Source organism: Lathyrus oleraceus, chromosome 7 (genome assembly GCF_024323335.1).
Source record: "Lathyrus oleraceus cultivar Zhongwan6 chromosome 7, CAAS_Psat_ZW6_1.0, whole genome shotgun sequence".
NCBI lineage: Eukaryota > Viridiplantae > Streptophyta > Magnoliopsida > Fabales > Fabaceae > Lathyrus > Lathyrus oleraceus.
In genome coordinates, this window is record NC_066585.1 from 35,372,555 (window position 1) to 35,386,624 (window position 14,070).

At 32.6% G+C, this 14,070-nt stretch overlaps 1 protein-coding gene across 1 annotated transcript; it reads right to left on the bottom strand.

Moving 5' to 3' along the window:
• Window positions 1-9,266: 9,266 nt before the first annotated feature.
• Window positions 9,267-13,297, bottom strand: LOC127108450 (ethanolamine-phosphate cytidylyltransferase). Its single transcript, XM_051045918.1, has 10 exons — window positions 13,140-13,297; window positions 12,055-12,490; window positions 11,617-11,852; window positions 11,168-11,304; window positions 10,904-10,975; window positions 10,694-10,761; window positions 10,485-10,605; window positions 9,965-10,024; window positions 9,754-9,876; window positions 9,267-9,581 (listed from the first exon to the last, which is right to left on the bottom strand). The coding sequence occupies exons 2-10, from the start codon at window positions 12,414-12,416 to the stop codon at window positions 9,510-9,512; spliced, it is 1,251 nt and encodes a 416-aa protein (XP_050901875.1). The 5' UTR covers window positions 12,417-12,490; window positions 13,140-13,297; the 3' UTR covers window positions 9,267-9,509.
• Window positions 13,298-14,070: the final 773 nt, after the last annotated feature.

Consider the following 14,070-nt stretch of genomic DNA (forward strand, 5'->3'; position numbering starts at 1 on the left):
AACCCACCATTTATATCATGTTAGATTAATATATATATATATATATATTGATCATATGTTCCTGATAACAAAAGAACAACAAGATCAATAAAACAAAATGCGGAAATAAAATTAGAGGTTTTACCTCCAGCCATTGTTGCAGTGTTGTGAGTGCACTTGCCTTTGATTCTTCCAGGCTCTTGCTCTCTCAATATAGATGGTGTATTTCTTTTGTGATGAGAGAAAGCTTTGGGGACCAAAGACTATTTATAGGCTTGATTCTACCATAAAGAATTTAAAGCCATTAAAACTAATTACCACCCAATTAAATGGTCATATCAATTTACATTAAAACCAAAATAAATCATACCTTTTTCATAACCAAAATCCCAAAACTATGGACCACATTAAATTGGTTTTTTATTATTAATACTTATTATAAAAAAAATAAGAAACCATTACATTCTCCCACTTGGTCCATAGAACTGATGATTGACATAAATGAGTCATGGAAAACTTACTCAAGAAATAAATATGTGAGTCATAGAGATAGTCTCTCTTAAAGCGAGTAGTATCATCTATGTAGTACAACACGTCTATTTTCAAGTATATATCTGTCATATGGTAACTAACTTGATGAATAAACCAATGTTTACTTTTGGTCCAGATGTAACATATTTTCTCAAACTGATGTGCGCATAAAAATGAGAAAACATCACAATATAAGAGTTTTATTAATAAACTGTATGTATACAATCATAAGGAGGACCCAAGTCCCATGTTCTCTACATGATCCTTAAATTTTATTGGTGGCATTCCCTTAGTCAAAGGATCAACGATCATTAAATCAGTACTAATGTGATTAACAACTACTATTTTATCTTTAACTCTTTCTCTAATGGCTAAATACTTTATGTCGATGTGCTTGCTTCGACTTCCACTTTTATTGTTCTTAGCCATAAAGACAGATGCTGAATTATCGCAAAAAATCTTCAGAGGTTTAGAAACAGAATCTATGATTCTAAACCCAGAAATAAAACTCTTAAGCCATACACCATGAGAAGTAGCCTCAAAACAGGAGACAAACTCGGCTTCCATAGTAGAAGTAGCAACCAAGGTTTGCTTAGTACTTCTCCATGAAATAGCTCCATCAGCCATCATAAAAATATATCCTGATGTTGATTTACGAGAATCAACATAACCAGCAAAGTCGGAGTCTGAATAGCCGATCACATCAAGATTGTCCATTTGCCTATACATTAGCATGTAATCTTTTGTTCCTGTAAGATATCTCAACACCTTCTTTGTAGCTTTCTAGTGATCCATACCTGGATTACTCTGATATCTTCCTAAGATTCCAACAGCAAATGCAATGTCGGGCCTTGTGCATACTTGAGCATACATAAGACTTCCAACAACATAAGCATATGGAATGTTCTTCATTTGTTCCCGCTCAAAATCATTCTTAGGGCATTGATTCAAATTAAATCTATCGCCCTTGACAATGGGTGCAACACTTGGTGAACAATCTTTCATTCTAAATCTCTCTAAAACTTTATTGATGTAGGTTTCTTGTGATAGACCCAAAATTCCTCGAAGTTTATCTCTGTGGATCTTAATGCCAATGACATAAGATGCCTCACCCATATCCTTCATATCAAAGTTTTTAGAGAGGAATTGTTTCACCTCATGTAGAAAACCTTTATCATTGGTTGCAAGTAGTATGTCATCCACATACAAAATGAGAAAACAAATTTTACTCCCACTGACCTTCTAGTGTATACATTGATCCATGGGGTTTTCAATAAACCAAAATGAAGATATCCTTTCATGGAATTTAAGATACCATTGACGAGAGGCTTGTTTTAAACCATATATGGATCTCTTAAGCTTGCAAACCAAATGCTCACCACTATTAGAAGAGAAACCTTCAGGTTGTTTCATATAAACCTCCTCCTCTAAATCACCATTAAGAAAGGTTGTTTTCACATCCATTTGATGCAACTCAAGGTCAAAATGTGCAATTAATGCCAAGATGACATGAAGAGAATCTTTCTTAGATACAGGGGAAAAGTATCAGTGTAATTGATTCCCTCCTTTTGAGTAAATCCCTTAGCAACGAGTCTGGCCTTGTATCTCTCAATGTTGCCTAATGAATCTTTCTTGGTTTTAAAGACCCATTTACAACCAATGGCCTTTGCCCCATTAGGTAACTCTACAAGATCTCATACGTCGTTGTTTTTCATGGAACTCATTTCATCATTCGTGGCATCATACCACAAATTTGACTCTTTGCAACTCATGGCTTGTCTAAAGCTCTCAGGATCATTCTCAGCTCCAACATTATAGTCAGATTCTTGTAGATACACAATGTAATCATTAGGAATAGCTGATTTTCTTGTCCTAGTAGATCTTCTTAATGTTTGATCAACATTTTCTTGTGGATCTTGTTGTTCAACTAATTGTTCATCATCTTGATGACCAACTTGATTTACTGGATCATCAGTAGCTTGTGGAGTCTCGATAATTGGTTGATCAACATCCATTTGAACTTGAGGGATGTTGTAAATAGTAACCAATCTATTACTTGAAGTGGAAGGTTCATACTCTATATGATCATGCACAGAAATTGAATTTTTGATTTGATCGCTCCCACTAGTCAAATGATTTTCAAGAAACTTTGCATTTCTTGACTCCACAATCCTAGTTGTATGAGATGGACAATAAAATCTATAACCTTTAGACCTTTCGTCATATCCAATGAAATACCCATTAATGGTCCTCGGATCTAATTTCTTTTCTTGTGGGTTATAAATCCTCACCTCAGACGGACATCCCCAAACGCGCATATGTCGTAAACTCGGCTTCCATCCTTTAAATAACTCAAATGGTGTCTTTGGGACAGCCTTGGATGGAACCCGGTTTAGAATATACACAGTCGTCTTTAGTGTTTCATTCCATAATGGTTTAGGAAGATTAGAGTTGCTAAGCATACTCCGCACCATGTTCAATAATGTTCGGTTTCTTCTTTCTGCAACACCATTTTGGTTCGAAGAACCGGGCATGGTGTATTGGGCAACAATCCCATGTTCTTGAAGAAACTTAGAAGATGGACCAGGTGCTTGTCCACTCTCAGTGTATCTACCATAGTATTCACCACCCCGATCTGATCTCACTATCTTTATTTGTTTTCCACACTGGTTCTCAACTTCAGCCTTAAAGACTTTGAAGGCATCCAATGCTTCATATTTATTGTTAAGTAAATAAATATTCATATATCGTGAGTAATCATCTAGGAAAGTGATGAAATATTTCTGACCATGTGCATCCATATCAGGACAGCATATGTCTATATGAATTATTTCAAATATACTTGAACTTCTATTGGCACCTTTCTTAGACATGTTGGTCTGCTTTCCCTTAATGCAGTCAACACAAGTTTCAAAGTCAGCAAAATCTAGAGTATTAAGTACCCAATCTTTTACTAACCTTTTAATTCTCTCTATGGAGATATGTCATAATCTCCGATGCCATAACATAGAAGAATTCTCATTAATATTACACCACTTATAAAATAATTCAAACAAGGTGTCTTTAAAATTAAAGGAATATCCAAAAGGTACAAGTCTAGAAACTGAAATTAAGTTTCGTGAGAAACTTGATACATAAAAGGTCCTTTCTAATTTCAAAACAAAACCATTACTCAAAATTAAATTGCAAGTTCCAATAGCTTCCACATGTGAGCCCATCCTGCTTCCTGATAGGACAGTCCGCTCACTTCCCACTAGCTTCCTTAGGTTTTGCATACCCTGTAAGGAATTTGTTATATGGATTGTTGATCCAGAATCAATCCACCAGGTGTTAATATTAACATCAATCATATTAGATTCATAACAAACAAATGAGAATAAATTACCTTTCTTCTCAAGCCATTCTTTGAATCCAAGGCATTCCTTCTTCATGTGTCCTCCCTTTTTACAGAAGTAACACTTTGCTTCTTTCTTGATATCACCTTGCGGTGGTATTTTGAATTTCCCTTTCTGATTGGCTTGTGACTTGTCAGTTTTGAAAGCTTTGTGCTTCCTGCGAGTGCTTGTCAGCAATGCACTCTCACTCTGTTCCATTACAAGCCTTTCTTCTTCCTGAACACACATGGTCATTAATTCATTGATTGACCATTTATCTTTATGTGTATTGTATGAGATCTTGAAAGGCCCATACTCAGACGGAAGAGAGTTCAGAATATAGTGCACCAGGAAGGAGTCAGACATATCAACCTCAAGTTTCTTAAGTTGAGTTGAAATGTCACGCATTTTCATTATGTGCTCACGCACACCTTTCACACTAGTGAGTCGGTAGGAAGAAAATTTCATAATTAATGTGTTTGCCAAAGCCTTTTCAGAAATGACGAACTGATCGTCAATGGCTTTCAGCAAATCACAGACATTCTCATGTTGATCGACAGAATCATGTATTCCACCTGTGACCTTAGTCTTAATGAACATCACACTGAGTTGGTTGGATCTATCCCACCGCTCATATAGTGCGATCGCAGCTGGAGTACTTTCATTTGTAATTGCAGGTGCTTCATCTTTCCTAATAGCATAATCTATGTCCATCCATCCTAGATGGAGGAGAATTCTTTCCTTCCACACCTTATAGTTATCTCCTCTGAGCTCGGGAATATCACATCGGATATCAGAAAAATTAGCAAGTTTAGAAGCTAAAAAGATAAACAAAATTGATGTCAAAATTTGAAGCATAAATATTATCCAAATTGTATGTATTATCAATATAAACATACCATAAAATAAATCTTGCAACATAAAAATTACCTGTGGAATAAATTTTAATGTAATAAGATTTAAAAAAAAATTGCGATAGATTTTTTCAAATCTCACACTTTACGTGCATGATATAATTTTATTTTTCTATCCAAAATTAATACTTTATGATAAAACTATCAAATTATGTACCAATTCATAATTCTTATGGGCAAGTTATGAAAATATTTTGACATTTTATCCCAATTAATCATACAAATATAATAAAAATTCCTGTAAGATAAAATTCATTATACCACATATAATTAATTACAATTTTATGTCTAATAATTTATGTGATCTCAAAACTTTAAAAAAATAATCTCAATTAATTTAAGGATGCTGTGGCTAATCCAAATTAATCAAAATTATAACGATCACTAGACATAGTAACTCAATTATATGAGAGAACAAAAATAAATAAATAAGATCTCATATACAATTGCTTAACAAAATAATAACATTATAAATCAATTTTAATTTTTGCACAAATTTAATTCAAAGATTAAATAATAAAACATAATAATCAGTAAAAATGAAATCATATGGATATGAACAGAATCAAAATACATGTTTAACAAAGCAGCTCAACGGTAACATTCATGAATGCCATGGATCAGGACATGGGTTCATGCTCACGCGATTATTGTCATGTCTTGCTCTCTCAATATAGATTGTGCATTTCTTTTGTGATGAGAGAAAGCTTTGGGGACCAAAGACTATTTATAGGTTTGATTCTACATCCCTTCTTTTATCACTATCTCCCATGAGATCAACAAAAAATAGGTTTTAACATCTTCCTCAAATTGTCTTCAACATTATACTCAATTTAAATATATTCATCAATCTTGTTGGTGATTTGTAACTTCTTCAGCATGAGCATCATCAATCATGTGGAGAAAAACTTTCATCATTCCTTTAATCTTTCTCCACATCCTAAATTCACTATTATCTAATTTTCAATCTTTTACTAAAATAAGTGCCTCAAAATATGACCAATTGTCTTAATTTGGCTCTTCCACGAGTTTCTCTACGCCTACTCTAAAAAGCATGAAGTTTTCTTGGAAAAAGTTTTTCCATGATGAAATATGACACTGCAATAAATAAATAAAATACTTAATAGTTGATTGAAAGGGGAGAATAAATCTTACTTTACTTGTACTAAAACAACATGGGTTGCGACAACAATAATCACACATTTTATTATTAAAAACATATTTTGTTCTTTCTTTTTACTAGCATAACGATTATGGCGCAGAACCACAATGACATTTCTAAGCGACAATGAGCAAGATGATTGGGAAGAAGATGAACAACACACAATTTAGATTTTTAAGTTTCGAGGGTGCTTTTTAACTATTTGAGATATTTACAATTATAATCAAATAATGTCAAAATAACATTAACTATCAACCAACCTTTGAACAATTAAAACGCAGGTTATGAACATCACTGAATATTTGAAAACCATATCAATAAATACAAATAATTTTGCTTTAAAATAAGAAAAGCAAAAGAAAAAGAAATATTGAAATTCATCAGCAAACCACCACAAGAATTACGGTCAAGACTTATTCTATTAAGTGGGATCAATTACATAAATCAATTTTTGTCAAATACTCTTATTTAAATCGTTAATCTCAAACTTTTTAAAAATAATTTCTCTTATAGTTTTTATAGGTCTTCCTCTATCTCTATATGTATGGCTTCCCTCCATCTAATATATACTTTCTATTACATAATTTATAAATCTTCTATCTTCAGGCTTAAACCACCTAAATTTTTTTTTAATATCTTTTCTACTATAAGTTATATTCTAAGACTCTTTCTAATATTGTCATTTATAATCTTATCATGTTCAATCTTATCATTCATCCAACGAAGCATCCTCATCTCTACTACACTTATTTTATTTTTGTGTTAATTCTTAAATGCCGAATATTATGTCCCATACAACATTTTTTTCCACAGTTCGATAAGATTTCCACTTCAGCTTAAGCGGAACCTTATGTCACATAAAGCCATTGAAGTCATCCTCCATTTTAGCCACCAAACTTTAATATGATAGTTTACATCCTCTTATATTTCTCCATCATTTTGTATTATTGATCCATGATTTAAAATGTGTGACTTGTGGGATGATATGGTCTTCAAATTTCATATTTAAATTAGAAGCACTTATCATTTTGTTGAACTTACGTTACATATATTACATCTTACTTCTCCTTAGGAAAAAGTCATGTGTTTCTAAAGCTTATCTCCAAGTCTGTAATCTCTCACTTAAACCCTCCTTCAAATCTCCAAGTAGGATTATATCATCTGGAAAAAAAAACATGAAGTGTGGTGCTAGATCTTGAATGTGTTTTGTGAGTGCATCTAAAATTAAAGTAAAAAGGTATGGGCGTAGAATTGAACCTTTATACAACCCTATTGTAAAATGGAAATCGCATGTCTCTCCATCATATGTGTTTGCACACTAGTCGATACTCCTTCATACACATCTTAGATAACTCGAATATATGCAATTGTAACTTATTTCTTCTCTAGGATTTTCCACAAAATCACTTTAGGTACTCTACTATACGTATTCCTCAAGTCAATAAAAATTAAGTGCAAGTCGTGTTGGTCCATCCGATACTGCTTCATTAACATCGTAGTAGACAAATCATTTCCATGGTCGACCACCCAAGCATAAAACCAAATTGATCTAAGTGACTTGAGTCTCTTTTCTTAGTCTCCATTCAATCAATCTTTTGATAACTCCATAGTAAGACTCATAAGTTTAACCCCTTATAATTTTCACAATTTTGTATATCTTCTTGTTTTTATACATTATAACTAAAATATTTCTTCGCCATTCATCAGACATTTACTTTGACTCATAATTTTATTAAAGAGTTTTGTGAGTTCGTCAATACTTCTATCTCCAAGAGTTTGCCATATTTTGATGGAAATGTTGTCAGGCCCAACCATCTTACCATTACTAATATTTTTCAACTATTCTTTTATCTCTTGTTTTTTAATTCGACGATAGTAATTATAATTTTGATCTCCTTCTCTAATGTTGAGTCTGCTAGAATCTGATGAGATATCATATCATTATTAAATAAATTGTAGAAATATGCCTTCTACATATCCTCTATATCTTTTTCCTTAATTAAGATTGTATCATCTTCATCTTTAACACACTTCACTTGATCCAGATTTCTTGTCTTTGTTTCTCTTCCCATAGCAAACATATATAATATATAATTTTTCTCCCTCCGTAGTTCCTAAATATTGATATATTTTATCAAAAACTTGAGTTCTTACTTCACTCGCCGCCTTCTTAGTCACGTTCTTAGTTTTCTTATATTTTTCCCAAATTTCGTCATTTTTACATATAGATCATTCTTTAAAACAATAGTTTTTTACTCTAAATTTATTCCGAATATTTTCATTCCACTACCATGATTTTTTACTTTTAGATCCGAAATCTCTTTATTATTTAACTACTTTTATAATCTCTTTGACCATTTTATTTCACTTATCATTTGCACTTCCTTATTTCACACCCTTCAAATACCACCATTTGATTTGTGACGCTCACATATGATTTCTTTTCTTTTTTCTCCTCTTAATTTTTACATCCATAATCAATACTCTATATTGGATAGTCAAACTCTCGAAATAATTTTACAGTCCAAATAAATTTTCTCATCTAACTTTCTAATAAGAAAGAAATATATTTAAAAACATGTCACTTCACTCTTATATGTTCTAAGATGTTCGTCTCTTTTCTTAAATCTAATCTTAACGATAGTAAGATCAAAAGCCGCCGATAAAATATTATCTAGACTATTTTCTTAAATCTAATCTTAACTATACTAAGATCAAAAGCCGCCGATAAAATATTATCTAGACTATTTATCATGTCTGAACGTACTTTGTGAATAAGTTTTTCTAATGGAAGCCTGGAAGAAGGGAGGAGGAAAGAAACACAAAGACCATTTCTTACCGCCAGTGCTGATGTTTTCTTTTTGCCTCTTATTGATTTTTCTAATATTAGTTTTTAGAAATCTTACAATCATTTCTCAAGTGTGTCCTCCACATCATGATATGATGGTTTTATTTTCCAATCAAAGCAAATTCGTGATGATGTTGCAGAAATGAATGAGATTGAAGGTAGTTGAAAAAAATATGATAAAGAGACTATCATAAAATTTATGGTTCTATTTCATCTAATGGTCAAGAATAAACTAGACATTTTAGCAGTGGTCCATACTAAATTTCGCCGCATATAAATTATATAACATCACATGTGCAATGTCTGTGGGTTTATAATTTACCAACTTAAATCAAAAGAAACAATCAAACATGTTCTACACGTTCCGAAGAAAAGATTCCATCAAGTTGAGCAATTCTTGATGCCTATAACTTTGGACAGATAATGAATACATACACAAAATAAATAAATCGATACCAGAGCAAAAATACAGATGCCATAAAACTTGTGGGGCTAACCCCACTGGAGCCTTTCAAATCACAAGAAAAAAATGTGTAGGGACACTATAGTACAATGGGATTCCCAAGTAATCTACAATAATCTCATTCTATGTCATACACTGTACTAATGATCCTTCAACAAATGTATAGATTTCCTGCTATATCAAGTATCTCTCACAGGGTTATGCTTGTAGGCCAGTAACAAACTAAGTCTATACAATGCTAGTCACCAGAAACGTATTTTCTTTCTTCATAGTATCTCTTCTCACTCTTGGCTTTCTTAGCATTCCGTTGCTGCATCCAAGATAATAAAAGACAAGCAGAAAACCATATCATAACTTAAACTAAAATATCTATCAGAAATTTGACAGAAAAAGCTTCAATTGTGTAAGCAATTAACCATTTATATGAATACCAACTTCGAAAGGATGGTTAAATATTCAGAAAGGAGGGAAAAATAAATTACCACATAGGCATCATGATTAGCCATTATCCTTTGAGCTACTGAGGTAGTAGTAATATCTTTTGGGCTTTCAAGCAAGCGGAATTTGCCAATGCTCTTAGGAACTTCATAAGGATCTTTTTCACTCTGTACAATACAAATTTATCAGTAATAGGCGAGCGAAAAAAGAAAGTGATATTGTATTACACATGAAAAAATAAGGGTGAAAACTTACAGGTAATGACTTCTCAGCAACAGTGCCGTGAACAACTAGTGAGATATTGAAAGTTGTGATCTGTTTGGTTCCACACAAAGAAAAATTAAATAAACCTCGTGAAGATGAAAATATCCAATGGATTCAAATAATGTTCAATAACCTTTCAGATCCCCTCTGTCAAGTGGATGTAAAGTATATGCACAAGTAAATGCAATTCAGTCATTTCAAGTTGAGAACAAATGAATAGGGATGAGTTTTCATGAAACGATAGAAGCTATCAACACATCTATGGACACTAATTTCAACACAGTATATGATGTTGGCTCCACAATATAGCCCAGACCACAGTACGTGATCTTTATGCAACTATCATGCATAGAGGAATTAAATCCCTCACTTGAGTACACCAGAAAATTTGTTATCAAAAAGAGTACAACAGAGAGAGAGAGAAAAAAGTGAGTATTGAGTACGAGCCAATGCACCAATTACTATTTCGAATAACTCGAAAGAGATAGATAATGTAGAATTGGGGGCATACCATGTCCTTTGTAATTTCCCAGGGTGCACCAATAATGACTTCGTCAACATAACGGCAAGCTAACACACTAAGGCTCCGCTCATGTAGATGCATAATTGGATAGTGATTTCCTCGATTTTCACTGCAGGAAATTTGTTAGTTTCTCATTAATGGTTGGCATGAATACCAGAAGAATACACATAAAGTCAACATGATAAAAATCTGTATACCTCACTGTCTCATCAGAGTGAATACCAACTAAAAGAAAATCTCCAAGTTCCCTAGCTCTCTTAAGCATCTGATAGAACACAGAATAATGAATCAAACAAAATGATATCAGAATAATAGGATTAAATGGTTCCTGTGGAACATGGTGATCCATGAATTTAAGCATTTAATTGGGGATAACAAATCACACTCTACTTGAAACCTATCTTTACCTGAACATGACCTGCATGGAAGAGATCAAATGCTCCATCAATGTATACAATACGAGCATTTGGCCTTGGACCCTAAAATAAGATGAAAAATGGACTATCAAACAAAAAAGTTCAGTAAACTATAATGATGCATAGTTCTTAAAGAAACGAAAAAAACATAGTACACTAAAAGTTAAACTAGTGAAACACAAACTGGCTTGTAGAATGATGAACCAGATATACGATACTTCTTTAAAAGAGTAGATTACACAAGCAACCAAATACCTTGCCATTTGAAAACTGCACAATACGTCGGGAAGTTGGTAGGAATTGGGATATATGGGAAACCTTTGACTGGCATTCGTCTTGGGGTTTTACATCTTCACGATTGTTTTGTTCTTTTAAAGAAGACAGTATTCTTCCTGTATTGAATCATAGTTAGACTAAGGGCATATGATTGTCTTAACAATGATTATTGAAATCAGCTTATGAGCATCAGAAAGGCATTGATTATGAAGCCCCACACGACATGTTAGGGAGCCCAAGTAAAATTTTCATCATAAGAAGACAAATTGCACACACTCGTACAATATTTTTCCTGCGGGACCATTTTCTCCCAGCAAAACACGTGGACCGTTACTCACACCCCACACCCCCATACAAAAAAATATCTATCAACCAAAAAATGTGGCCACAATTCACAGAAATCCTGGATTTCTATAGAAACTTAGTACCTACGATATCCGTACTAGAGACTCCTTCAGTACGTTTAATTTGTTTGTAACGGCCAGCTTTCTTTGCCGCAGCATAAGCATCTGTTCCGTCAGGAAGCAGGCAAGGATCATCGCCATGTATGACATAGTCAATGTTGTATTCATGAAAGAGACGGTTCAAGAAATTTTCAGTTATTGCATAAGGAGCATCAGTTATGACCTCATCCACCCACTTTAATCCACTGACTAGGGCCAGTCTGGAAAACAAATACATTTTCAAATAATAAGTTAGCTTCCGAGATCCAGTTTTCAGAATCACAACACAGAAGAAGAGGCAGTCACAAAAAGTTAGCTTTAACATAATAACAATAAGACTATACATTATCAAATTTCTGGAGTTGATTACATGATGTTTACAGTACATTATCGAATGAAAAAAAAAGGCACAGGTATTTATACCTCTCATCCATGGACAAAACAGGGGGTCCTTTATTGGCCACAATCTCCTCATCGCTGACAAGCCCAACAACCAACTCATCACCTAAAGCTTTAGCTTGTCTGAGTGCATTAGCATGGCCATAATGCATCAGATCAAAACACCCATCCATGTAAACCCGAACGCGCCTCTTCCCAACGTTCTTCTTCTTGCGGAATACCCCCAAATTGTACCAAGAGTGTGGAAGCGGCAAATAAGGAACCCCAATCACACCAAAGTAGCTTGTTGACAAGCCCAACAAAGCCGCCGTAACCATTAAACCACCAAATAAATGTGGATAGTAGTACACCCCTTCCCAAATCCAACTATTACTCTCATAATCCATCTTTTCCTTTAAATTTTCTTAACCCAGAAACTAACTAGCTTTTATATTAAGAGGAGCCACAGACGTGAAAATACCTGAAAAACAAAACCATGACAGAAAAAAAGAATCAAAATGAATTTTACTATGAAGGACGGACACCCCAAACACGCGACACTCGACACCGACACAACTCTGACACGGCGACCTCGGTAATAATATTAAAAGATGAATAAATTAAACATAATTACGGTCGTTGTTCGACATGGACACACAGACACAGACACGCCTTTTTTTAGAGGTATGGGTGCTACAAAGGAATTTTAATCTCATCAAATTCATACATACATAAATCTCATCATTCTCTCAAGTTCAATTCAAATTCAAACCATGAAAATGAAAATCCACAACAGAAAAAAAAATTAAAAAATAATAATAATTACATTTGCATGTAAAATTCAGATAGAAAACAAAAATCAAATAATTGAAATCTCCTCAAATTCCGGATCTAGCTAAGAACAAGGTAATAGTGATGAATGCATAATCGTTGAATTAAGTATCCAGATTCGAATTCATGCGTGAAAGAAACGAAAGAGAAAGTGAAAACCTAGCTGAGATCGTGAAGGAGATTAACGAGTAGGCAAGCAAGTATGAACAAAAGAAAAATTTTAAAAACAAATCAGAGAATTATGCAATTAATTAATTGAAAATAGAAACGAAAATTTGAATAATGAAAATCATATGAACCTATAGTTGATTGATTTGTGTCTGTGTCTCCTCTTTCTTCTTCTTCTCTTTTTCTTCTCTCAGATTCTAACGCAGAAATGAAAAGCACTTTCTTTTGCGAGGATCCTATTTTCTGAATATATATCTATTATTATTATTATTATTATTATTATTATTATTATTATTAATAATAATAATATACAAGTAGTATTATTCATTCAATTGTGAAATATCTCATTTTTATGTTTTTAATAGCAAATAATTTATGGTTGGAGAATGAAAATAAATATCTAGATGTTGGTTATTTGTTGTTCCGCCCACGAAACGAAATGAGTCATTCATTGGATTTACGTGGCATATGCGTTGTTGTGTTGTTTATGGTCCTTGTTATAGCCTCAACTACACTATTGTTTTTTTCAAATATTTTATAATTCTTCTTAAAATAAAAAATTTCACTCACAACTATAAAGTAGACGAAGATCACACTAGATAACAATTTTTTTTTCAAAAAAATTTATACCGTTGAATATGTATTTGATTAAATGTTTTAAGAGCTGATCGGAGATCGAATTGATAAATTTTTTGTGGTTAAAAATATAATTGATTCAATCGGTTAAATCTATTATCGGACTATTTATTAAATAAAATAATAATATAAAAATAAATTTTATAAGTATGTCACACATAATCATACATTCATAATTTAATTAAATAAATATTTCAAAAATCTATTACAAAATTAATACAACAATATCAATACATATAATAACATAACATAGTTCTACACTTCATTTTAATCTTCATTTAAAAATAATTTGATCAAATTAAATAATTATAATAAAAAAATTAAACTAATTTAAACCAAAATTAAAATAATAGAATATAATAATTAAAATAAAGTTTAAATAATTAAAAATATCTAAATTTAATTAGATAGGATACAAAAAATAAA

Coding starts and splice junctions, on each gene's coding strand:
- LOC127108450 (XM_051045918.1), bottom strand. CDS start 12,416: ATGGATTATGAGAGTAATAGTTGGATTTGGGAAGGGGTGTACTACTAT. Junction 11,853..12,054: donor GTTTTGTCCATGGATGAGAG/GTATAAATACCT, acceptor TTTGTTTTCCAG/ACTGGCCCTAGTCAGTGGAT. Junction 9,877..9,964: donor TTGCTGAGAAGTCATTACCT/GTAAGTTTTCAC, acceptor TGTATTGTACAG/AGTGAAAAAGATCCTTATGA.